The 24003-nt window shown below is 40.8% G+C and overlaps 1 protein-coding gene across 1 annotated transcript in view; it reads left to right on the top strand.

Annotated features, from left to right (window-relative positions):
- The first annotated feature begins 834 nt into the window (after positions 1-834).
- The window catches only part of PAXIP1 (PAX interacting protein 1), a 37029-nt gene continuing 13860 nt past the window's right edge, over positions 835-24003 (top strand). The window contains exons 1-8 of the mRNA XM_065628804.1: positions 835-922; positions 6775-6909; positions 8802-8845; positions 14067-14130; positions 14829-14942; positions 18789-19433; positions 22348-23074; positions 23909-24003. Coding sequence (XP_065484876.1) covers positions 836-922; positions 6775-6909; positions 8802-8845; positions 14067-14130; positions 14829-14942; positions 18789-19433; positions 22348-23074; positions 23909-24003 — 1911 coding nt within the window. The 5' untranslated portion in view covers position 835. The remainder of the gene's footprint in view (positions 923-6774; positions 6910-8801; positions 8846-14066; positions 14131-14828; positions 14943-18788; positions 19434-22347; positions 23075-23908) is intronic.

Genomic DNA, 24003 nt, shown 5'->3' with positions numbered 1-24003 from the left:
TTGTACGGTGTGCGTGGTGTGTTGATTTTCCCCAACGAACAGAGGCAAAAGCCTGGAACAGTGAAAAAAATGGGAATTCCACAGGCCTTGACTTGACTTCCACCGTGGTTCGCAGCGTGAGGAGCGGCGGCTCCAGCCCGGCCCGACCGGAGGGGCCGGGACTCGGGGGGGCGGCTGGAACCAGCCAGCTGAGGGGCCGCCGGGCGTCACCCGCCGCTCCCCTCGGCCCTGTCAGGGTGTCCGGCCGCGGGGCGCGGGGGAAGCTGTGGCGGGACCGGGACGCAAGCGGCAGCAGCACCCGGCAGGACCCGTAACGATCGTTGCCGCCCACACGGCGCGACCGGGGGGCGGCGCCTGGGGCGGTGCTGGGGGCGGGGCCGAGGCGGGGCGCTCCCCTCCCCCCTCCCTCGCCTGTTTGCCAATGGGCGGGTCCGGGTATCCCCGCTGCCCGCCTCTGTCGTTGGGGGCGAGTCCATTGCGTTCCTGTACGGGGGGAGTTTTCGACCCGGATGCTGGTTCCCGGTCCGGTTCGGAGAGAGAGGGAGGAGCAGAGATAGCGCCCGTGGATCAGGAGCGGGTGCTGTCCTGCGGCAGCGGGGGTGGCTCATCGGGCGGGGAGAGCTGCTGGGTGCGGGCGGCTCTCCCCTCCCCCTCCCACCCCCCCTGCGTCCCGGCGGGGGATGGTGTGTCCCGCAGCGCGCGCCTTGCTCGCGCGGTTCGGCGGCTCGGCGGGGGGAGGGGACGGGAGACCCGGGCCCCGGCGGTTTTCCACAGCGAGCGCGGGGAATATCGGGGAGGGGGCGCAGGGGGGGGTGCCGTGCTGGCGGCCGGGACCATGTCGGCGGACGAGGAGGAGCTGAAAGTCCCGGAGGATATGTTCAAAGATGTCAAGTTTTTCGTGGTGGGAGACATCGACCCCAAGGTACCGGGTCACCCTCCCCTTTGCCCTTTCCTTCAGCTCCTTCCTGCTTCCCCCCGGGGGGGGGGGCACTGTGGCATCTTCCAGCTCCTCTCTTCCCCCCCCCCCCTCCGCCCCCAACGCCACTTCCCGCGCCGGTTCGAGGCTCACGCGCCGATTCGCAGCACGCGCCCGGGAAAGGCGCGGGGGAGGGGGAGCGCGCGCGCCCGCGGGGGCGTTGTTGTTGTTGCTGTTATTGGGGGAACGGCGGGTACCGGCCGCACGCGCGGCCAGCGCTGCCACCCGCCACGGGAACCCGCGGCCCCGCCGCGCAGGCCCCGGCGCCGCCTGAGCGGAGGAGGGGCGGGCCAAGGGACTTCCTGTCACAGCCCGGCCCGGGCGGGCAGCCGGACACCGCGGGGGCCAGCGGCTCTGCCCGCAGCTCCGGCCGCTGGGCGCTCCGCAGGGCCGCGCTCGGCCCCACCGCCCGCCCTCGGCGTCCCGCCGTGCCAGCCCCGGCCCCTCCCCGGGTTCAGGACGGGGACAGGCCGCTCTGGGCGGGGGGGGTGTCACGAAGGAGGGCTTGGCCGTCCCTGCACAGCCCAGGGCCCCCGTGGCTCTGGTGGCCACCACGGGACCGTTCGGACCCCTTGTGTGTGCAGGGCTGGTGATGCGCTTGAGGTGTCATCTCCGTATGGTCCCTGCCCGGATCCAGAGGAGGCAAAGAGCAGAAGGTGCTGACAGCTGACCGTGCAGCCCTGGCCTGGGGCAACACCCGGGATAACTCGGTTGTCCTCCCCCTCTGCTCTGCCCTGGTGAGACCGCATCTGGAATATTGTGTCCAGTTCTGGGCAGTTCAGGAAGGACGGAGAACTGCTGGAGAGAGTCCAGCGCAGAGCCATGAAGGTGATGAAGGGAGTGGAGCATCTCCCGTGTGAGGAAAGGCTGAGGGAGCTGGGGCTCTTTAGCTTGGAGAAGAGGAGACTGAGGGGTGACCTCATTAATGTTTATAAATATGTAAATGGTGCGTGTCACGAGGATGGAGCCAGGCTCTTCTATGTGACAACTGATGATGGAACAAGGGGCAGTGGGTACAAAGTGGAACACAGGAGGTTCCACTTAAATATGAGAAGAAACTTCTTCACAGTGAGGGTGAGAGAGCCTGGAACAGGCTGCCCAGGGAGGTTGTGGAGTCTCCTTCTCTGGAGACATTAAAACCTGCCTGGACACCTTCCTGTGTAACCTCATCTGGGTGTTCCTGCTCCAGCAGTGGGATTGGACTAGATGATATTTCAAAGTCCCTTCCAATCCCTGACATTCTGTGATTCTGTGAATTTGACCCTACATGTAACTACTCCTACATTTATCCAGTCGTAAAATTACATTCAGCCCTTTGAAGGCAGCCGCGAGGCTGATGTGGCGCCTGGTGAAAGTCAGTTTGATGCCCCTGACATAGATGATGAAGTTGGCCTGAGAGTTAATAACACCCAGTCATATTGGGTTAAGGTGGTTAAAAAAAGCTTTCTGTGGCATGTCCAATTAGACAAGTGCTTCAAGTGTACTGTATGTAGCTTTAGGACAGCACCTTTCTGCAAACAGATTCTTGCATGTTTCACGCTGAAAGTCTTTGCTGCTTTGGTAGTTGCTGCAGTCAAGCCTCTGAGTTCCTTTAATCTCATGTCCCAGCATTCACTGAGTCTTGTGGGCCTTTAAGTGAACGTCAGATGTAGGCACTGACCTGTTGAGATGTTTTTTATTCATAGGGATAGGATTATATGCTAAAAGAAACACAGGCTAGGAATATAGTTAAAGAGGAAAAACAAAACAAAACAAAGTCTTTAGGCTTAAATTTTTTAACTGCGTTAGAGCTTAAATAACAATTCTGTATTTTAAAAAAGCCTAGAGCAGCAATATTATGTGTATGAAGATGAATGCAAAAACCAATAATACTCTTGTATATCATTTATCTTATATACATAGTGTCCCAAAAGGTGTGTAGTTAGTTTTGTGTTGACATAGCAAGACAATCAGCGTTATTCCCACAGAGTGACTAAACAAGCACCCTACTCAGCTACTTTTCTTTCTTATTTTAAGTTTTATTCTTCTTAGCGGCTAATGCCATTGTCTGATGGCTTCAATTTGCTCTAAATTAGGTCCCCTAAATTCTGCTCAGTTTGTGGATGGCTTCTTGGGGTTGCAGGCAGACAGTGAAGGCTCTGGCAGCACTGGTAAGCTCAGGCCCAGCACTGCATGGAACTGGCTGCACTGCGTCTGAGCTCAGCTGTGCTGGGAGCTGCTGAGCCACTTTCTCACCATGAGTGATGCCCGAACTGAGAAGTCCTGTGCACCTGAGTTGTTTCTGTAGCCGGCTGGCCTGTTCAAGCACTGTTCACTCTGGTGCTGTGTGTGCTGAAACGGCTTGCACCCAGGAGGGTTGCAGAGCCCTGTCAGAGCGAGGACGTTGTGCAGAGCTGAGCTTAGGACCAGCTCTTCATGGGTGCCTTTGTCCTCCCTTCTGCAGGTGCCCTCTGTGGTACCCAGGGCGCAACCTGAACCACAGCAGTACTTAGTGGTTGTATTTTGAACCGAGGCAGAAAGCAGAAATTATAAATCGAGCTCAAGAAATAGCTTTTAAGCAGTTTTTATAGTGAAATGTTGTTCCATTACTAACATAAAGCTTACAAATATATTTGAAGTTTTTTAACTTATTTATATACAAACATTTGCTAGCTTGATTTTTGAAAATAAGTTTCCCCCGTCTTTTGGGGAGGAGCACGCTTTGATCAGCTTGAATTTCCAAATGGTTTCATGAAAGACCAGTTATCCTGATAAATATTAAAACAGGCCTAGCACAAATGAACACTCTTAATCAAAACAAATCCAAGAGTAAGAAAAACAATGTAATATATTCAGGTGAATAACTGCATACCCACTACCTATTAAAACATAAGCAGCGTAAACTGGAAGGGAAACAAAAGTCTGGAATTGTGCCTAGATATTCGTTGGCAAATGAGGGAGAATTAGGCTGCTGGCTCCCAGCTTTAAATCCATTCCATTGGGATGTGCACTTGGCTGCTCACACCTTACAGGGCTGAGGAGTAGATGCCAGCTATTATTTTTTTTAATAAATGCTTTTTGCTGCTTTCCTAAAAGATGCAAACCCAAATCATCATGTTTTGGTAGCACCAATTAAAATCAGTATTTCATACAGAAAGAGATAAAAAGTAATGAAATGCAGCATGAGCAGGGTGTTTAGTTTCTGGTTATCTCTTGGTTTATTATTATTTTACTTTTTTTTTAATGCTCATTGTCTTCTTAGTTTTGAACTATTCCTCTTGTTTCTTCCAACACAGATTTTAGTGGGAAAGAACAAAAATAAAATGTGTATGTCCAAAAAAAACGAAATGTCACTTATTGGATTTAAGCTAACACCTAAAGTGCGGGATTATTACAATGATCGTATTAGGGCTTTTCAGCATTTTGTTTTCTAGTTACAAGTATATGGTTGATGCTAGTATAGGTTCTTAAATTGTGCCAATACAACTTCAGTCCAGGCACTACTGAAACTGAAGAAGTTGTGTTCTGAGAGGAGTTTTGAAGTTGACGTGAGCTAAATTAGGAAAAGCCTTTTCATACCAGTTTAAATAATCACGTGAACTTACTATCAATTGTATTTATGGTGTTTAAACTTGCTACCTGAAACTAGCATAACTTTTTGCATAAGTAGACTCTTTGCACAGACTCTTTAATGCAGTATTGTTTTGATATTAAAAAAAAAGTACTTTTAGCTCGTTAGTTGTAGCTTCTTTCTCACACTATCTGACAGATTTGGGTGTGTAGTTTTCATTATGTTCACTCTTGGTTTTAGCTTTCCCAAAAACAAACAGCTGAATGGGGCTCGTAACTCAGGGAGAGCTCTGTGAGACAAGGAGCTTGTGTGCTGGGGATGTTCTTAAATATCTGCTGTTTTCAAAAGTGTTTTATTTTGATTTAGCTTTTCCTATTGGAATTACAGCATCTTGTGTAACTTTGCAGTTAACTGGATTTCATGCAGGAAGGTATCCTGTGATACAGGAAATTGGTGTGTAAAATGGAAGTGTTCTCTCCTGTTCCTGACTTCGTGGTGGCAAGAGCAGCAAGCTTGTGACCGATTTTCTTGGTTATTTTAGAGTAATTCTTTTGTAACTTGGCAATATCACATATTCATCCCCTGCCAAAAAAATTGATTTCTTAAAGAAATGAAGTTTTCAAGTCAAATACTTCAGCCAGGAAATGCCAAAATTGTCTCCTCGCTGAGTGGTGACTTTTCTCCATCCTTGTTTTTCTCCTTAGCCTAGATGCTTTATAACAGCCTGACACCACGTTTTGAAAGACTCTCTTTTTCACTGCCTTCACTGTCTTGTTTAGTGTACAAGGTAGGTAGTAATTGCATGAGGACCAATTAATACTTTCCTCGGTTGGTGCCTTGCTCTCTGCTCTCCACTTTGTGAACAGAGCGTCCTGCTACAAAGGGAGTGTCCCCAGCAGGTGTTGAGGGATAAGTGTCTGTTCCTGGCACGTTTTGGAGAATGAACATCATGCCAGTTTGGTTCTGCAAGATGGTTATGAAGTGAACCCCTGTTCATTTCTGAATAAGGAAAGGAGAAAGGAAAGAGTAATCTTAACTGGCATTTTTAACATCTGAACTCTAGACCTTGTTATTTTAAAAACATATTTCTCTTCCTCGCCTCTACACCCCACTGCCTTCTCTGTTACTTTTATTCAAATAAAAGTGAGTCCCGTTTTCGGGGAGCAGGGCTGGGTTCTCTCCAGTTGAGCTGAGAGAATAGTGAACTCTTAAACCAACATCATCTATATGGGCCTTGCAAAAATAGGAGTAAGATGTGAGTTGTGAGGTGCTTGCGTTTCCTGAGGACAGAGTGATGGAGTGAGACATTTAAATTCCAGCTCTTAAAGGTAGTAACTCTGGGGGCATGTATCCTACTTTTTTTTTTTCTTTCATGTTTCTCTAAATCATTCTTTGTCCTCCGTCACTTTTTTTCCCTGGTACATCAACTCTTTGTTAGAATGTTTTCCCTTCTCAAGGCAGCGGTTACAACTTTTTTTTGCTTCCAGATCCTTTTCATACCAAGGCGGTATTAGACATGTTCTCTCTCCTTGGTTCTTCTGTCTGGCTGCTTTGTTTTGGAGCAGCTGGACGGCTTCTTCACACTTACTCATACACTCTCAGCTGAGGTATATTGATTAGAACTAGAAATATTGGAACCAAATGTGTTTTGTCAAAGGTGGAATTCTTTTCTTAGCTATTAAATGAACATTTTCAGAAAATGCATGAACTTTTTTTTTTTCCCTCTATCCAAGTAAACAACTGGCCAAATCTGGCAGAATTCCTATGAAGACTGCAGCGTACAGTCATGATGTTACCATTTCTAAAGTAACCATTGGGTTACCTTTTTTTAAACTTCAAGCTCTTCTTTTAAAGTATATTCAAATGCTTCCAAAACTATCATATACAAAAACAAACACAGAGGAGAAGGGTTTTCTGCCTTAGAGAAAATTATTTTGAGATGTTTTTTGAAGAACATATGTTTTGGAAAAAAATTGGCACTCCAGATTTCTGCCCCCGCCTGAATTATTTTGGAAAGTAAATCTTTAACTTATGTGATTAAAATATGACAGAGGTGCAAACCATTGGTGATTAGGTTTTAAATGGGATGCATTTGCATCTTCAAAAGGACTGCTAGCCACTTACAGGAGGACCACTGAGAAAGTCATATTAATTCCTCTCATGTGTTAGTGTGTTCTTGCATTAATGTTTTTCTCAAATAAAAGTTGCTAAAAATAATTAACTTCTCCCTCTTCTCTTTTGGGTTTAGGTTATTCAACTTCTGAAAGCTGGGAAAGCAAAGGAAGTTTCTTACAATGCACTGGCTTCACATATTATTTCGGAAGATGGGGACAATCCAGAAGTTGGAGAATCTCGTGAAGTTTTTGATCTCCCTGTGGTAAAGGTGAATGACTCATCCATGATATTGTCAAATTACTGATGTGGACACTTCATTATTGTAACAGAAAATATTTATGTTTGGATGATGAACAAGTGAAACGTCTTTAAAAATCTTTTATTATTGTTACACAAACTTTTATCCTGACTGATAGACTTCTTTTACAATTCTGTTCTCTCCTTTCTCTTTTTTGCTTTGTATCTATCAGTGGTTTGGGTTGTTTTTTTGTTTTCTGTTTTGTTTTGTTTTGTTTTCAAAATTCTTCCTTTGGTCATCTGTAAGATGGTGTCCTATTAGTTGTACTTTAGAAATGTTTCTGATGGGAAGGGTCTTACAAGCTTCTGGCAATGGAAGACATCAGTTTAGAATAAGTAGTAGACTGATGAGGATTGTTTTAAACATAAAATTGGCAAGGTGCAAAATGATTATGGTGGTTCTGCATATGTGTACTGTGCTAATTTTAAACATTAGAACTTGTAGATTTTTTTTTCTTTTGATTTTAGTTTTTCAAGTCTTTCCTTACTTGTGCTGCAGTTCCCAGAATTTTGATACCGTCTTGCAGTACTGGGTTTTTTCCAGTGAAAGTTTGTGGACTTCATGTTTGAAGATGTGAACTTGTCACTCTGCAAGTCTTGAGAGTAATTAGAAGAAAAAACACTGGTATTTCACTGCCAATACCTTTGGGTACATGATTTTGGGTTATTTTTTCCATGTCATTGCTGGTGGCAGTAGAGAATTTTGATAACTTATGTCATGAGGGTTAATCTGACAGTGTGGAAGTAGGAATTAATTCCAAAAAATAGAAGGTGCTTAGCTAGAGATCTTATGGCTATAGTGAGTGTGCTGATTAATTCCAAGAAGACTGCTGCCGTTCTCATGTGAAGGAAGGGCATCAGCGCCGTTACAGTGCTTTCTAATGCCACTTACTTAAATAATTTTCTTTATAACTGCTACTAGCTAAACTTTTTCATTTGCCAGATGAGAGCAAGTCTTTCAGTAATGTCACTTAGTTTGACCTGAACATATCACAGCATGATCTGTAATCAAGAAGATTAGACTAAGTATTAAGGGAATAGAAATCAGAGGCAAAGGTAGCTTGTTATTGAGAGAAAAGGCATAGAGAACAAGAAAGAGAAAAACTTGAAGGAGGAAAATCTCCCAATTTTTTTTGCAGAGTATTGAGGAATTATGAATTGTATGGTTTTAGTTCATTTTTTATACCTTTTTCTGAAGGAGGGGGGATACCAAGAATTGGGACACCGTATACATAGTTACCACAATATATTTGTTTGTTGGTTTGTTTTTGAGTAAATGTCATTTCATACTGAATGTGGTGCCACTCTTTCCCCCTTATGTCTTATATTGTGTTGGGACCGTTGTCCTTTACCTTTTGCCTTCTCTACCACCTCCGTCTCTCCCAGAGAAGGAAACACTGTCCCAGAATTCTGTCATTCAGAGGTTAGCACCTGTGTGCATAGCAGCCCTCATGGTTGTGTGTTTATGAACTCTTTTCTATGCAAGGTTATTGTTCCTGACTCCTTGGTGATGAGTGTGAGGTAGGGTTTATTTTTTTTTTTTTTTAGAGCAGGGAAGTCTGAAAAAATTGAGAGGATGAATAAATACTGTAAATGGTTTTCCTGGCACAATAGAAGGATAAGATAAAGGGGTCTTGCTCCCATATTGCTGCACAACCTTTGAGCAGTCTTTATATTAACTCTTATAAATAAATCAGAACAGTCTTTTTTTTGTAAAGGCCTAAGTACAATGTCTGTGAAACACTTAAACTTCAAAGCTGGGAGATCTATGTTGAAACTAGCTATAGTATGAACTTGGAAGGTAATTCACATTTCACACATGCATGTGAAGGTTTTTAATGTCTCATGGTCTTTATTTTTCAGCCTTCCTGGGTGATCTTGTCTGTTCGCTGTGGAGCTCTTCTACCGTATCCTTTAAGTTCACATTTGAATAATTTCTATAGAAAACATGTTAAAATAGATACCGTCCAGGGATTTAAGACTGTCTGAAGTATGTGCAGATTAAATTTTTAAAATGATGGATGTGTCTTGCTTGCCAAGATTGCAGCGTGCTTGAAGCTTCTTTGTCTTACTTCAGTTTTCCTGTCCCTCTGGCTATTAGGGATGCTTAATAGGCACTTGCAAGAAAACTGGCATCAAATGGACTCAAAACATTTTAGCTGCATGTTGATAATTAACTGTGAGGATCCAGGAAAAAACACTACACCGCAGTAAGTGGGCAAATGTTGGTTCACAGTAGAATGACGTAGTCTGCCTTGTCTAGAGGCAGAGTTAAGTAAGGGGTGAATATGCTATAACCCATATCTACACTGTGTTATTTATAACACTTTATTAACAGATAGTGTTGGTATTCCCATTTTTGGGATAGTCTGTCCTTGCCTTTGGTAGACCCTTGTTCATATTTGGCTAGATTAATGTTTCTTAACTTGTTTGGAGCATGTATTCTCACATATGGACGGCATATTCCTTCTTCTTGTCAGTTATTATTGTTTCATCTTTATTTATGTTTCCCTCAATTTTTTCTTTGGATCATAGGAATGGTGACAATGGCTGTTATTATGGAAAAAAAATCATGCTTTTTTTTTTTTTTTTTTCTCAGACCGTTCACGATAAAGATTCTATATATGGAAAAGCTGAAACAAAGCAATACATTTCAGTACAGGTAAGAGCAGATTATTGCAACAAACAATGCCAGGACTAGGCAGGTATGCTGTCAGGCATGAGATCTCATTTTAGAATGAGGTTAGCAGGTGGTTGTGTCTGTAATAGAAAACAAGAGGTGGTAGATGCAAGAATCCAGGTGTTCATATTAGGAATTCAGGTCTTAATGTGCTTTGGTGATTCAGAATCCATGTTTTATCCTCAGTATTTCAAGGTATGTGCCTTTGCATCTTGCTATGTCTCAGGTATTCGTGAAATAGCCTGTATATTCTCGAGTTCTCCAAGAGAATTCAGCTCAGGAAGTGAACTGTAGGAAGAGAAAACATTAAATTCATCAGATAAAATTATATAGTGAGGTCTTTGCAGCTGTTTTGATCATGATAATCAACATGTTGGGTAGGATTCAGCAGTTAGGGTGAAACATTTGCCATAGTCATGGATAGTCTTCTGACCTAAGCAGAAGGAAGTTTTCCATTAATGACTTGGCTTCCAAATGGAAAAAAATGCATCAAACATTACATGGCAAAACCGAAATTAGCAGAGCTACTGCTGTATTAAAAATAATTTGATTATTGTGATGTGATCTAGGTTGGTGACTTTTGTGGTTTTGCATCTGGAAACAATATATGTGTTTATTATCCTTTCACAATCAGGGTGGGAGTGGATGGTTGCTTATGCCATACACCTGTAAGCCTTCTCCCTGTTCCTGAGAACTGTGTGAAAAAATAATAAAATGGCTTGGAAGTAGCTATATTTTCAGGCTTAAGTAACCTAGCACTGCGTGATTAGTGTTGTTCTTTCTGATGGAGAAGTTGCACTGTTAGCAAATTGGTCTTCTCTCTAAAACCAGGCATTTTTAAAACGGTGCTCTAAGAGCTGACATTATTATGTACCCAGAAGAGAAATCAACAGATAAAACCACTGAGTGATGCAATCCATAACTGAATTGTAGCAATAAATGTGTGAATGCAGCCCTGAATGGCTGTTGTCCGGGGGGTGTTTATTGTGGGTATACATTGGTATGGCCAAATGAAAAGAGCGGGTCTCAGTGGTGTCGTATTCTTGGGTTGCAAGGAGGAAGGCAGTTTTGTACACCTGTCAGCAATAAATGTGTCCTTGGACCTTTGCTTTATTCTCCCTAGCACTTCATGTCCTTACAACCTGGTGGTTTTAGATTTTATTCTGAGCCTCGTAGTGGTCACTAAAACGGGCTGTTAAATCTTAACTTCGTTCTGTTTCAATCTTTTTATAGCTCTCGTGCAGTGGCATTCAGCCTTTCATTAGGGTTTGAGGTACTACTACAGTGAAAAAAATACAGTCGTTGATAGGAATAACTTAGTTGTTCAGTTGCTTTGGTTTGGTTTAGGTAGAGGCTTGAGGTTCTACGTTTTGTCTTTTGTTTATGTTTTAATTTGGAGGCGTAATGCTCAAAGTGGGCATTAAATTTCTGAAGAAACAAGTCCTAGAAACATCTTTTGTCAGTTAGATTTATGAATCTAGTCAGAGCCTTAAAGATTTTATGTTGGCTTACCAATTCTGGTACTTATTTTATGGGCATTTGCCTGTCAGTTGTTAAAGGCGAAGTTTGATGTAGAATGACTTACTACAATATAAACGCATAATAATTTTGCCTGTTTCTTATGAATACATTTTAACATTCAACTGTGAAAGTTTCCACCCCGGGGGAACTTCAGGAGGCAGTGTTCTGTTCACTGCTAATGGATGTTCGCAAAATCTGACCAACCTGCAGTTGAAGCAAAGTAACAGAAAAATGAAGAAAATTTTCCTTTGTGAAGAAGGAAAGACAGTCTCTTGTGTGAAAACCTCGGTTATAATGCCATAAAGAGGGCTGGGGATTTCTTTCTTAAACCTCTTTGATAGCAGCAAAAGCAAGAATGAGGAATGTTTATTTTTCCACAGTCTTGTACAGCTGACAGAGGGGCAGAGCACTTCTGGATTTTTGTTGCTGGGAGGAAAGAAAAGTTGTATTTCCTCTTTTTTGTTTTCCAGACGCACTTGCAACATGGTGGTTGTGCTGATTGTAACTGTTTTAAGAGAGTCTGTTTCACTTGGATTCATAAGAAGAGTGCCAGCTGCAGTCAAACTGATGGACCTCTGTAAAGTTAAACACCAAGCTGTTGCTGCTTTATGTGCTTGGAGCAGATGTTCAGGCAGGGAGTAGAAAACTGAGCACTTTTGAAAGATCCAGTACTGAATCTCTGCCTTAGGTGAGATAGTGAGCAACACAGAGAAAGTCAGGATGTTCATCTGACTTTAACTTCTTGGAGTATTCTGGATAACAGTCATAATTTATTCACATGTTTTAAAGTGCCGTGGGCTTTTTTGTCAGCTTGCCGTGTGTTGTCTCTTCTGGATATTAAAATGTTTGTATTGCTGGTGCATCTCTCAACAGCACAGGAAAATAATTGTGTTTCATTACAAAAATCTCAGTATGCGCTTGTGTTGTAACACCATACACATCTGGTTTTGTAGTCATTTTTTCTAATGTGATGTACATGTATCTCAAATGCAAAGTCATGTGAAAGTGTAGAAAAGGGAGGGGCGTTACAGAAGTCAGCTGGTCTGTCTGTCTTTCCTGGGTCATTTCTGTCAAACTGTTCTCTCCTGTTTCACAAGGCCCCTCCTGTAGTGGATCACAGAATCACAGAATGTTAGGGTTTGGAAGGGACCTCAAAAGATCATCTAGTCCAATCCCCCTGCCAGAGCAGGAACACCTAGATGAGGTTACACGGGAAGGTGTCCAGGCGGATTTTGAATATCTCCAGAGAAGGAGAGTCCACAGCCTCCCTGGGCAGCCTGTTCCAGTGTTCGAATGTTTCCAGTGTTCCGGATGTTTCACAGTCTCCCCAGTCACCTCACAGTGCCTCACTGGAGTTTCACCCTGTTAGCATGCTGCAGTCTAACCCTGTTTTGATTTATCTGAGCCACTCTGAACAGGGAGAACAAATTACTTCTCTTTTCATTTGGCAGCCTGTAAAGGATTTGAAGATGTGTCCTCTTACCTTCCTAAACACATCAATTCTGGTCTTTCGGTTTCCTCCTGTAAGCCATATTTACTAGGTCTGTAAAAATTCTCACTGCTCTTTTTGGCATACTGTTTTGTTTATCTATCTCTTTCATGCATCTGAAAACAAATCTGCATTGCTACCAGAGATCTGATTGAATTTTGAAAGCGTGGTGGAAAACTTCATGTTAGTTTCATGCTGTGTTTCTGGTTTTACTTCCCAGTGTGATATTTTCTCAGTTTGTGTTTCGTAGCAGCTCCTAGATTTCCCCCCGCCCCACATCCCAAATCTGTTGCCTAAGCCAACTTCCAATGCAGTATTACACCTCAGTAAGAAAAAAAAAAATACAGGAGATTTGATGCTTCCTTATACTACTGTTTGCAGATAATCTCTCTAATATTTGTTGTTTTTCTTGATATATGAGCTTGTCCATTGATATGTTTGTTGTTATGTCACACATCTGTAAGCCTTCTCCCTGTTCCTGAGGACTTGTTGAAAAAATAATAAAACACCTTTGAATTAGCTACATTTTCAGGCTTAAATAACCTAGCATTGCATTATTAGTGTGCTTTCTGATGGAGAAATTGCACTATTAGAAAATTGGTGCCCTAGTGCCTTTTGTGGACTAAATCACCATGCTGTATGCTAGGAATCATCATGATGTATGCTAGAAAACTTTCTACTTTTCCAGTCTTTCAAAAATTGCAAAGGGCAGCTGAGGTTCCAAAAGATGTCTTCAAACAAAAATTCTACCATTTGGTTACTGAGCCATTTCTGAAACCTCTGGCTTCTGGATTACTTTCTAACCTTTTTTTTTTTTTTTTTTAAGGCAATGCATTTATTTCTTACTGGTTTTAAATGAAGTAATCTGCCATATTACTGTCTTTTTTAGTAAGTGTGCAAAAAAGACACTGTAGCTTTCTCACAGGTGTCTGCTCTTAGCTTTTATTTTAGAAAAACACACTTCTCTTGGTCTGTCTTATCAAATTTCTTGTGCATTATAATACTTCTATATTGTTTGTTGCTGACTGTAGCAGAAGTTTCTTCTTCAGGTTCTCCCATATTTTTAAGCGTGGAAGATAAGCACTTGATAATGAAAGGAAGCTCTTGGTAAGGACTTCTATAAGCCAAACTTCCTGTGTTTAGCATCCTGGGATGGGCTGAGGGAGATGTTCTGGGAAGAGACAAGTTTATAATGTCACCAAAATAAGTCATAATATTAGAAGTGTCTTGATGCAGTTTGTGGTTTGGTTTTTTTTTTCCCCTGATTCTCATAACTTGAATTGGAAAAAGGCAACATGCTTTTAAAGGTAAAAGTTTTCGAATGGTCAGATACTTGATAATATCTGAGACATATCATGCACACGATTTCATTTCCTTCTAATGTCCCTCAGGAAACTCTTACTGAAATTATTTTGCATCCTTAACACCTGCTTTCCAGTGTAAATGGCTTTTCTCCAGAATCGTGTCAGATCTTTTTTGGAGTCACTGCGTGTCTCTCTCAGGTAAGAAGTGAACCATATTTCAATCTACTCCAATGTGCAATATGTGTGCAATGTTTGTTTGTTTGTTTTTGCCTTTTTTTTTTTTTTTTTTTTTTGAGGAGAGGTACTAGTTTTTCTGTTGTACTATGACTTATTTCTGTATGTTAGATTAATTGTCACCTAAAACAGTTTTTCACTGAAAATGAGGGCGTGAACATTTCAAACCGTGAACAATCAGTAATTTTTCTTGTATTCAGCTGTACAGTGATTTTTAAAACACAGAGTACTCTAGACTACATTTTGCTCCTATTCTTCTTTTTTCTGCATTAACACAATATTCAGTCAACATATTTTACTTGCTTATGCACTGATACCTTAACAAAGGTGCCAGTGAGTAAAGTAAGATAAATAAATCTTATTTGCTTGATCACTAACTTTTATCTTGTGGAAGGTCATATATTAGTGTTGAGTTTTGCAGGAGTAAAGAATGTTTTCTCTTTCTCTGTACAGGCTACAAATAATTGTTTAATGTCATTTCTTGTTTGGTCTCTTTGTCACCCTTTCTTCTCTGTGACTTTTCATGCTAATTTGGCATTTAAAAGTGATAGGTAATACATTAGCCAGGCTTGTAAATGGTATGTCATGGATTGTACTAAAATTCTTCAAGCAGAAGGCAGCTGGTTGAATAGAACTAAAAGGTTTATTTACCTTCCTTTTAGGTTTCATCTGAAGACCGAAGTACGCTGTGGGCTTTGATTACTTTTTATGGAGGGAATTGCCAGCTGAGCCTCAATAATAAGTGTACTCATTTGATTGTGCCTGAGCCAAAGGGGGTAAGATCTTATTACATGTGCAATTCTTCTTGTTGTAGCTCTCATTTGCTTTTGAATAATCAAAAATTTTCCATCTCCCTGAAGTTAGGATCCTTAAGACTGTTCATTAGTCTTAGAACAGCTAAATTCAACACAATTATACGTTGCAGCTATTGCATTTGTATTTACTTTCAGCATGGCTTTAAGCCTGATGAATGCAAAATATGTCCAATTTCATATTGGTATTTGTGTTTCTGGTTGAATAAAGCATTTTATTCTTTATTCTGTTTATCTGAACCTAATTTTGACATGTCCTAATCGTTAGTGATTGTGATTTATAAATCTGTAGATACAGAATCAGTGAAGAAAAATAAAGGACAAAACTGAGAAATTGCGTTAAATGCCTTTTGTTATGAGGGAGAAAGGAACAAGGAGAGCAGAAGGAGTGGTGGCATTTTTTTCTTTATTGTTGATCTTTTTATTTCTTAAAGAGCAGAGAGTTCTCAAAATGCCTCAATGCATTCATTTTAAAGAGAGATGGTAGGATAAACAGCACACAACATTCCCCTCCAACTACTGATGAAGTCATACTTCAAATCACTCCCATCATGGCATCATACAATATCTCAAGCTGGAAAGGATCCATAGGGATCATTAAGTCGAACTCCCTGCTCCTCACAGAACTACCTAAAACTAAACCAAATGACTAAGAGCATCGTTGAGATATTCCTTGAACTTTGACAGACTTGGGGCTGCAACCGCTTCTCTGGGGAGCGTGTGCCAGTGACTGACCACCCTCTCAGTGCGGAACCTTTTGCTAATGTCCAGTCTGAACTCAGTTTCATTCCATCTCCTCATGTCCTATTGCTGGTCACCCGAAAGCGGAGATCAGCACCTCCCCATCCGCTGTCCCCCTTGAAGAAGGTGTTGACCGCTATGAGGTCCCCTCTCAGTCTTCTCCAGGCTGAACAAGCCAAGTGACCTCAGCCGTTCCTTGTAAGTCTTGCCCTCAAGGCTTTTCACCATCTTGGTCCCCCTCCTCTGGACACACTAATAATTTGATATCCTTTTATATAAATTGAGGTGTCCAAAACTGCACATGATGCTTGAGATGGGGCCACACCAGAGTAGCGTAGGATGGGACAATCGCCTCCCTCTTCTGGTTGGTAATGCTGTGCTCGATGCACCCCAGGACACGGTTGTCCCTTTTGGCTGCCAGGGCACACAGCTGACTCATATTCAATTTGCCATCAACCTTACATCTCTTTCCATGGGGCTGCTCACCAGCCTGTCATCCCTCAATCTATATAACCAGGATTATCCCATCCCAGGTGCAGAATTCAGCATTTCATACAGCTGGTGATTGCTCAGCTCTGTCGTTTATCCAAATCTCTCTGTAAGGCCTCTCTACTCTTGAGAGAGTCCACAGCTCCTCCTGATTTAATGTCATCATTTGACTTCCTTCTCCCGTGTCAGAAGTCAGACGTCCTTGTCCTTATGCAAATGGAGAAACTGATTCAGAAAGATCAGGTAACGGGCCAAAGGCAGCACTGAGCACATCAGAATGGCCTCCTCTCCTCTCATGCTATTAATGCTTTGGTTATAATAGTTCACTGGAACTTCATGAAGTGGTCAGGAACTCCTCTTCGTGAAGAACAAATACATTTGTAATTGATTTAGTGTGTTTGTTCAGAGACTGAAAATACTTTAAACAAATTGAAGCTCACTTGAAAATGGTAGTTTGGATGCTTTTAGTTAATGTGGTGGATGGAGCAAGTTTTTGGTTTTGTTTTTTTGTGTTTTATTTTTTGTCCTTTAATAACATAAGCACACCTCCATCACTATTTTTTTTTAAATTTCAAATCAGTGGGAGAGGTCACACAGGTTAGTTAGTTGAATATGAGTAGCTCTAAGGTCAGGTTCTGTACACTATCTCCTTACATAAGTCTGCAAAACTTTGTCAAGTTTCTAATGTCATTTTATACAAATTGAGTATATTGTTGTCCCATCAATGGCTCTTTTCATATTTTGGGGTTAATGTAAATTACCTAATACTAAGATAAAAACATGTCGCTAGTAGGATGACAATAAACTTATGCATGCAATACACAGGAAGGTGCTTTAGAATAAAACATGGGGCAGCACTGGGAGAAGAGAACGTGTGGACATGGAAATGCTTGCTTTTTCTTCCCTGTTTCATTTAAAACTATAACAACCTTTTTAGTTTTTTATTTGTTTGGGGTTTTTGGGGAGGGGTGGTGGTCTTGGTTTTCTGTTTTTCAGGGTTTTTTTAAGTGCATTCTCTTCTGTGAAAGAGTTAGAAGGGTGTACCAAACACCACCCTAATTATCTCCTGCATCATAACAAAATGTAGTGCTTGGATGAGGAGCTTTGCTACCCAAGATGGTGTTTTTAAGAGCCAATGGTATATATTTAAGAAGTGTTACCTTAAATTGTAAGCTTTTTAGAGCAGAGGATGTTGTCATGAGCTTGCCAGTCAAGAAACTGAAAAAAGCGCATTAGCATTTCATATCTGTAGGATAAAATAAATATCTTGTTTAATTTGTGTAATAATTGAATGGGAACAGTTTTATAGGATGATTACTTAGAATGCTTCTACTCCTGCCCTTATGACATTCTACTACAAGGGAATCTGCAGCAGTTTGTAATGAGAACATCTTGACACTAGTGAAAACTTAAATGGTTGCTTTGACTAGACACAAGATGATAAAACAAGATTCTTAATAATTCTCATGGCAAAGAAAGAAAGAAAACTCATATCTGCAAATAAACTTGATTTCATCTGTAATCTCTTTATTGTGTGTGAATGGCAGTTTCATTGTACGAAATAACTCTAGAGAATCGTTAAATTAAATTAATTTCCTCTGAATGTGCTCATTGTTAATTTATATTGTTTGTCACACAAAGAAAACTCCAGTTCAATCACTTTTAAATATTAGATCTTGAAATTAGTTTCAAATCTTCTAAAGAAAGTTTTCTCTTTTTTTGCCACTCTTGATATGTGTGAAGGGGATATTTGAAGAAATAGAGCAGTGATTCTGTGTCTTTCATAGGAAATGGAACACTGAACTTTTGCTACTTTTATGTATCTTCAAATGATTAAATGGTGAGGAAAGAGGGAGGGATAAAGTTTTCTATTTTGTCAACATTGCAACCTCTCATTGAAATGGATTTAGCTGATATTTGGACAGAAGTGTAGTTTTAAAGTTGAGGGCAGCATCAGTTTGCAGCTTCTGAGAACGTGTATGGGAAATATCTGACTGGTTTCTGATTTCTATTCCTGCTGAAATGCATTTTTTTCAGTGTCACCTTGTAAATATTTGTCCCTATTGTGAGATTATGATTTTTCCCTAAATGCTTTTTCATGATGGTGTGATTTTTTTGTTGTTGTTGTTGTTTTATTATTAGCGGATAAAATGTAAGTATAAACTGTAATTAGACTTAACTTCACATCCACCTAAAATCAACGGCATCTTAGTATTGACTGTGATGTTGCTAGCTGCTGGAGTTCCGAAGGTTTTTTTCAGAATTGATTTTAATGATTCTCAAATCCTTTTGTGATCGCGTTTGAGAAGAAGTTGGGTAGTGGTGTTTTTGCAAGCGAAGACTTAATCTTCTGCAGTTGTGCCTCTGAGTCCTTTATATCGGAAATGTGGAGGTTTTTGTTTTAATCTCTTGGAACTTGTGGTAATGCACAGTAGCATAGTTTCTCCTGTTTGTTCAGGGAGAGATCACTTTGTTTTATTGGACAGCCTTTTGTGATCTGCCTCTCCATTCTCTAGCCTTGCCCTCAAAAAAGTTATTTGGGATTTTTTGTCTTTAAGTAATTTTTTTTTTTTTTCCCAGGAAAAATATGAATGTGCTTGTAAACGGGACAGCATTAAAATTGTCACACCAGACTGGGTACTGGATTCTATAGCTGATAAGAGTAAAAAAGAGGAGGTTCCTTATCATCCTCGTTTAATTATATACGAGGAGGAAGAAGAGGAAGAGGAGGAAGAGGAGGAAGAAGCAGAAAATGAAGAACAAGAGTCTCAGAATGAAGCTAGTACTGATGAAAAATTATCAAGCCCAGCATCTTCGCGAGAAGGATCACCTTTGGGTGATCAAGCTTTTTCACCAAAATCTACTACTGCTGAGAAGGCAAAAGGGGAACTGATGTTTGATGATTCTTCAGATTCCTCTCCAGAAAAGCAGGAAAGGAATTTGAATTGGACACCAGCTGAAGTCCCACAGGCATCTACAGCAAAGCGTAGGTTGCCTCAAGGGAAAGACTCGGGGTTAATTAATTTATGTGCCAATGTCCCACCAGTGCCAGGTAATATTTTGCCTCCAGATATGAGAAGCAATCTAATGGCTTCAGTACAAGGTGCCCAAAGTTCTGATCGACAGGAAATGATGGCGACATGGAGTCCAGCCATGCGGACATTAAGGAATATTACTAATAGTGCTGATATTCAGCAGATTAATAGACCATCAAATGTAGCACATGTAAGTGTTGGATTTTTAATTTATAAGATACTGGACTTTTTCTTGGGAACTATCGTAATCCAAGATCTTCCATTTCCTTTTATTTTTCTTTAAATGTACAAAGGATTAAAAGTTCTGCGTATTACTTAGAAGTTGTAGCCAAGTTAGGAACCTCTTTGTCGTAAGTGACTTCATTCCTAGCAGGTTTACAGAAGTAAGAATGCATTTGGAAAACTGTTTGGAAGAGTAAAGCTGTGTTTAACTATTGCGTGGTTTAGAGTTTCAGTACTGATTTCTTAGCAAGAGAAAAAAAAATATTTATTAGTTTAGAATTATTTTACTAGTTCAGGAAACCTGATTTCATACCCTTCAAGCTTTTTATTTAGCGCAAGGAATTATTGGTGCTATAAACACATAAAACTGTGAAACTGATTGTTCTCACAGTAGGTTCAGTTTTATATTGTGGTGTTCTGCTGGGCATCATTAAGTCGTTATACAGTATAGTCAGGATTATGATGCAGACATCCTAATTTACAAGTTCTTATGCCACTTGTATAGTTGAAATAATTGCAGCTTTTGTATTGGATTTATTTTTAGAAGAAAATAGCGAGTGAGCATGCACTGGGATAACTTGCAGCGTTGAAATTCTAAGATGTTCATGAGAAGGGAATGTGAGCAAAGTAGGTGCTGGTAAATGTTAGACATATCTTTTACTTAATTGTACTGGTGCATTTATTTGGATGTTCATCTGAAGGTAAAACTTTTGAAGGTGCCTGTATAATATAGACGCTTACAGCTAGTACTTAAACACAGAAAGTGGAGTCACTCAGAAATTGGTTCATTGTTGTCTGTATGAATTCTAAATAAGAAACAGAAATGCAGGCTTGCTTTTAAAACTGAGTCTTAGATTCCTCTTCTCAGTGCCTTGAATTGTTTAAGGACTGAGACTTCTGGGTAAGGGCTGAGCAGAACCGCCCAAGTCTTGGCCGGTTGGCCAATGCTGGTAATTTGGCTGATGCTTTCATATCTGAACGCCATATCTACAATACCAGTCATTGTACCATCAAATACTCTTTAGCAGTGTCCTTGTGGAAGTATTTTTCTATAAGTAGTATTTCTAGAGCTACAGGGCAGTCGATGTTATCGTGCTTCAGTTAGACTTTTAAGTCTTAGGGACCTGACCATGGCGTGCAAGGACTGTTCTCGAGGTCTGTGTGGGGCTGCTGCGTAGGCTGCCTTGCGAGCTCCAGCACCTGGAGAAAAGCTTTGCATCTTGGAATTGTGAAGCTGCTTCCTAGAGGGAGGATTACCAGTTCTGCCTTTTTCCTTATAGCTTCCCTCTGACTGGGTTAATTTGTACTTTGTGTCCTGCTTGGATACCAGTCTCGGGTGGATCCCATGTCTTGGTGCATAATCTTGGAAAGTTAGTTTGATTTGAACCTGAGATTTCTGCGGAATGGCGGGATCTGTAATAATAAGACATTTTTCAGATAACCAAGTTACTTTCTGAATATAGCCCTAGGATACTTTTAAAAGTTTTATCTCTTTGTTTTGAAATATGTGTCCTGAGCTTCTGTAATTTTGACTTTTGGGACTTTTTGTGGAGAGCAGCATAAAGATATCTTCTCATACTAAGCCATGGAAACATTCTTTTTGTGCATGTTATTTTTAGTTATTGAGGTGTTTATACTGTGGTGCTGTCTAGATATTAGTGATGGGTGATGCATTGATAATCATGACTGTAAATGTATGTTATACCAACAACATCAAAATTACACATATGAAACCCGAGATGTTTTGAAGGGCATTGTAATTAACACTTGAACCATCTCTAATGGTGACGTCTCATTGCAAGGATACAGTTAATTTGCTTTGTGTTTTAGTGATGTGCTTTGATTTCTCTTGCACACGCATATCACTGATGTTTACTCTGTGGGTGAAGGAAACAGGCTTTGCAGCATTCACCAAAGCTGTTTTCATGTTTAAAGGACTTTATGAATGACAAGTCTGTAGTTTCTTACGGCTCCTTCTATTTTTTAATAGGTAGTTTATATTAAAATATCTTAATATATAGAACTCATCCTAATCTTGTCAGGAATTTGCCTAATTTTCTCTTTTCTAACTCACTTGCTAACTCTCTTTGCTAACTCGCTTAAAAACTCACTTGCTAACTTATGTCTGCTTAGTGTGAAATGATTTTTCCTTAACATTGAGTTTTACATCTAAAAATGAAATTAAACTTCAGATCACTTCAGCATTCTATATAAACCTGAAATCTATTATTCTTAAGTATAGCTTGGTTAGTGTGGGGTTTTGTGTGTGTGTGTGTTTTGGGTTTTTTTGGTTGGTTGGTTAGTTGGTTTGGTTTGGTTTTTTCCCCCAAAAAACTACTAGTTCTCAGCAGATCAGTGTTTGTATATTTGGATTCCGTTTAAAAAATAGAACTAAATATTCCTGAATTGGTTTAAAAGCAAACAAGATTGTATTAAATTTCCATGTTTCAAACAGCACTAATTAGTGGAGGCATTATTAGCAATTTTTAAGATAAAATAAGACTGTGGAACTAAACTTCAAACCCAATGGGCCAACAGAGTTGTAAAATTGATATTACAGTTGATTGAGTTGATCAATGTAATTATTAATATAGTATTAATAGTCATAATGCCGTTTGAGATATCCATAATACAGGGATGAGTTTTAAGCTTAAATTTTGCTAAAATGTGCATTGCCTTATATTAGGAGCCACATGTAGCTCTATGCTTTCCTATTTGTAAGTCTTTTCACTTTGCTATTAACAGTTAGAGGTTTTTGTTTAGCTCACAATGTATGTAAGCATAGGGTTCTTTTAAGAATTGTATTTTCCCAGTAGTTCTTTACATACTTGTTTACATTGAATGACAACAAAAAGGTCACAAAACTAATCTTTGTTTTCTAGATATTACAATCACTTTCAGCACCTACAAAAAGTTTAGAACAGCAAGTAAATCATAGCCAACAGGGACATCCAAACGCGGTGCTGTTTAGTCAAGTGAAACTAACACCAGAGACACATTTATTGCAGCAGTCGCACCAAGCGCAGCAGCAGCAGCACCATCCTCTTCTACACCTTCAGCCTCAGCAACTTATGCAGCTACAACAGCAGCAGCAGCAGCAACAACCCCAGATTGCCCAGCAGTCTTTCCAACAGCAACAGCCTCATCAGTTTTCACAACAGCAAGTTCATCAGCAGAACCAGTTCGCACAACAGCAGCTTCAGTTTCCGCAGCAGCAGCAGTTGCACGCGCAGCAGCAGCTCCACCGACCTCAGCAGCAGCTCCAATTCCAGCAGCAGCATGCGTTGCAACAGCAACTTCATCAGCTGCAGCAGCAGCAGCTACAGCAGCAGCAATTGCAGCAGCTACAGCAACAGAATCTGCAGCAACAACAGCTGCAACATCAGCAGCTGCAACATCAGCAGCAGCAGCAATTGCAGCAGCAGCACTTGCAGCGCTTGCACCAACAGCATCAGCAACAGCAAATGCAGAATCAGGCAACACCGCACTTAACTCAGACATCTCAAGCACTACAGCATCAAGTTGCACCCCAGCAGCCACAACACCACCAGCAGCAACAGCAACAACTGCAACAGCAGCCGCTTTTTGGACACGATCCAGCAGCGGAGAGTTAGTAATTATTGCCTTCTGATCCTGGGAAAAAAGTGGCTAATAACATGACATAATGTGGATTAGAATATCGAAAAATAATGCTGCGTTTATAGTATAGAATTGTAAGACTTGGAAACACTATTTGTGGCTCAGGACCCGTTTTACTAATTTTTAGGCAAACAGATTTACATTATAAGTAAGGATGATCCAGAAATCTGAAAAGCCTGAGAGCACTGAGAGGGTTTTTTTTTTTAAAGTATATAGTTTATGCCGCTAGCATGTAAATTATGCTACGAGAACAGTGTTAGTCTATGTATACCCTGATTTGATTTTTTTTTTTTTTTTTTCCTTTGGAAGAGGGGAAAGGGAGAGCTTTCAAGGAGGATAACAAGTGGAAATACAGCTTAAATTTTGGAAAAAACAGTAAATTAATGAGGTTTCAGTATCAGAAAGCTGTCATTCCCTTCTTTGAATTCTGTCCATGCTAGCAAAACTGAAAGCTTTTTGATTGTTTTGACTCTTCGTAGCTGATCTATATAAAAGAGCAGGTTGTTGTCTTATATAAGTTTTCCTTTTGGTGGCCCTTCCTTTTACTCCTTTAGCCCTTCTTCCTTCATTAAAAAAAACCCCACTCAGGACAAAAACAAACCCTGGGCTGAGCTGTGCCTTTAGATGTGGCTGTCAGCTTTGAAATTTTTGATCCTACGTTTTCCAAGAAAGATTTACTTCAAAAGTGAATGAAGTTCGTAACCCGGTAATAGGAAAGATTAGTGTAGCAATATGTTCTGAGATGAACTCTTCAGATTTGTAGGTGTTTAACTTTTTGTTCTTTTATGTGCCAAACTATTCCAGTTCCAGAAGACTATTTCCTACTGGGCTGTGTCTTTGCAATAGCTGATTATCCAGAACAGATGTCTGACAAACAGCTGTTAGCGACCTGGAAACGG

This window comes from Caloenas nicobarica, chromosome 2 (assembly GCF_036013445.1).
Source record: "Caloenas nicobarica isolate bCalNic1 chromosome 2, bCalNic1.hap1, whole genome shotgun sequence".
Classification (NCBI taxonomy): domain Eukaryota; kingdom Metazoa; phylum Chordata; class Aves; order Columbiformes; family Columbidae; genus Caloenas; species Caloenas nicobarica.
Note: the sequence above shows the minus strand (reverse complement) of the source record. Positions and strands in the feature narration are given on the sequence as shown.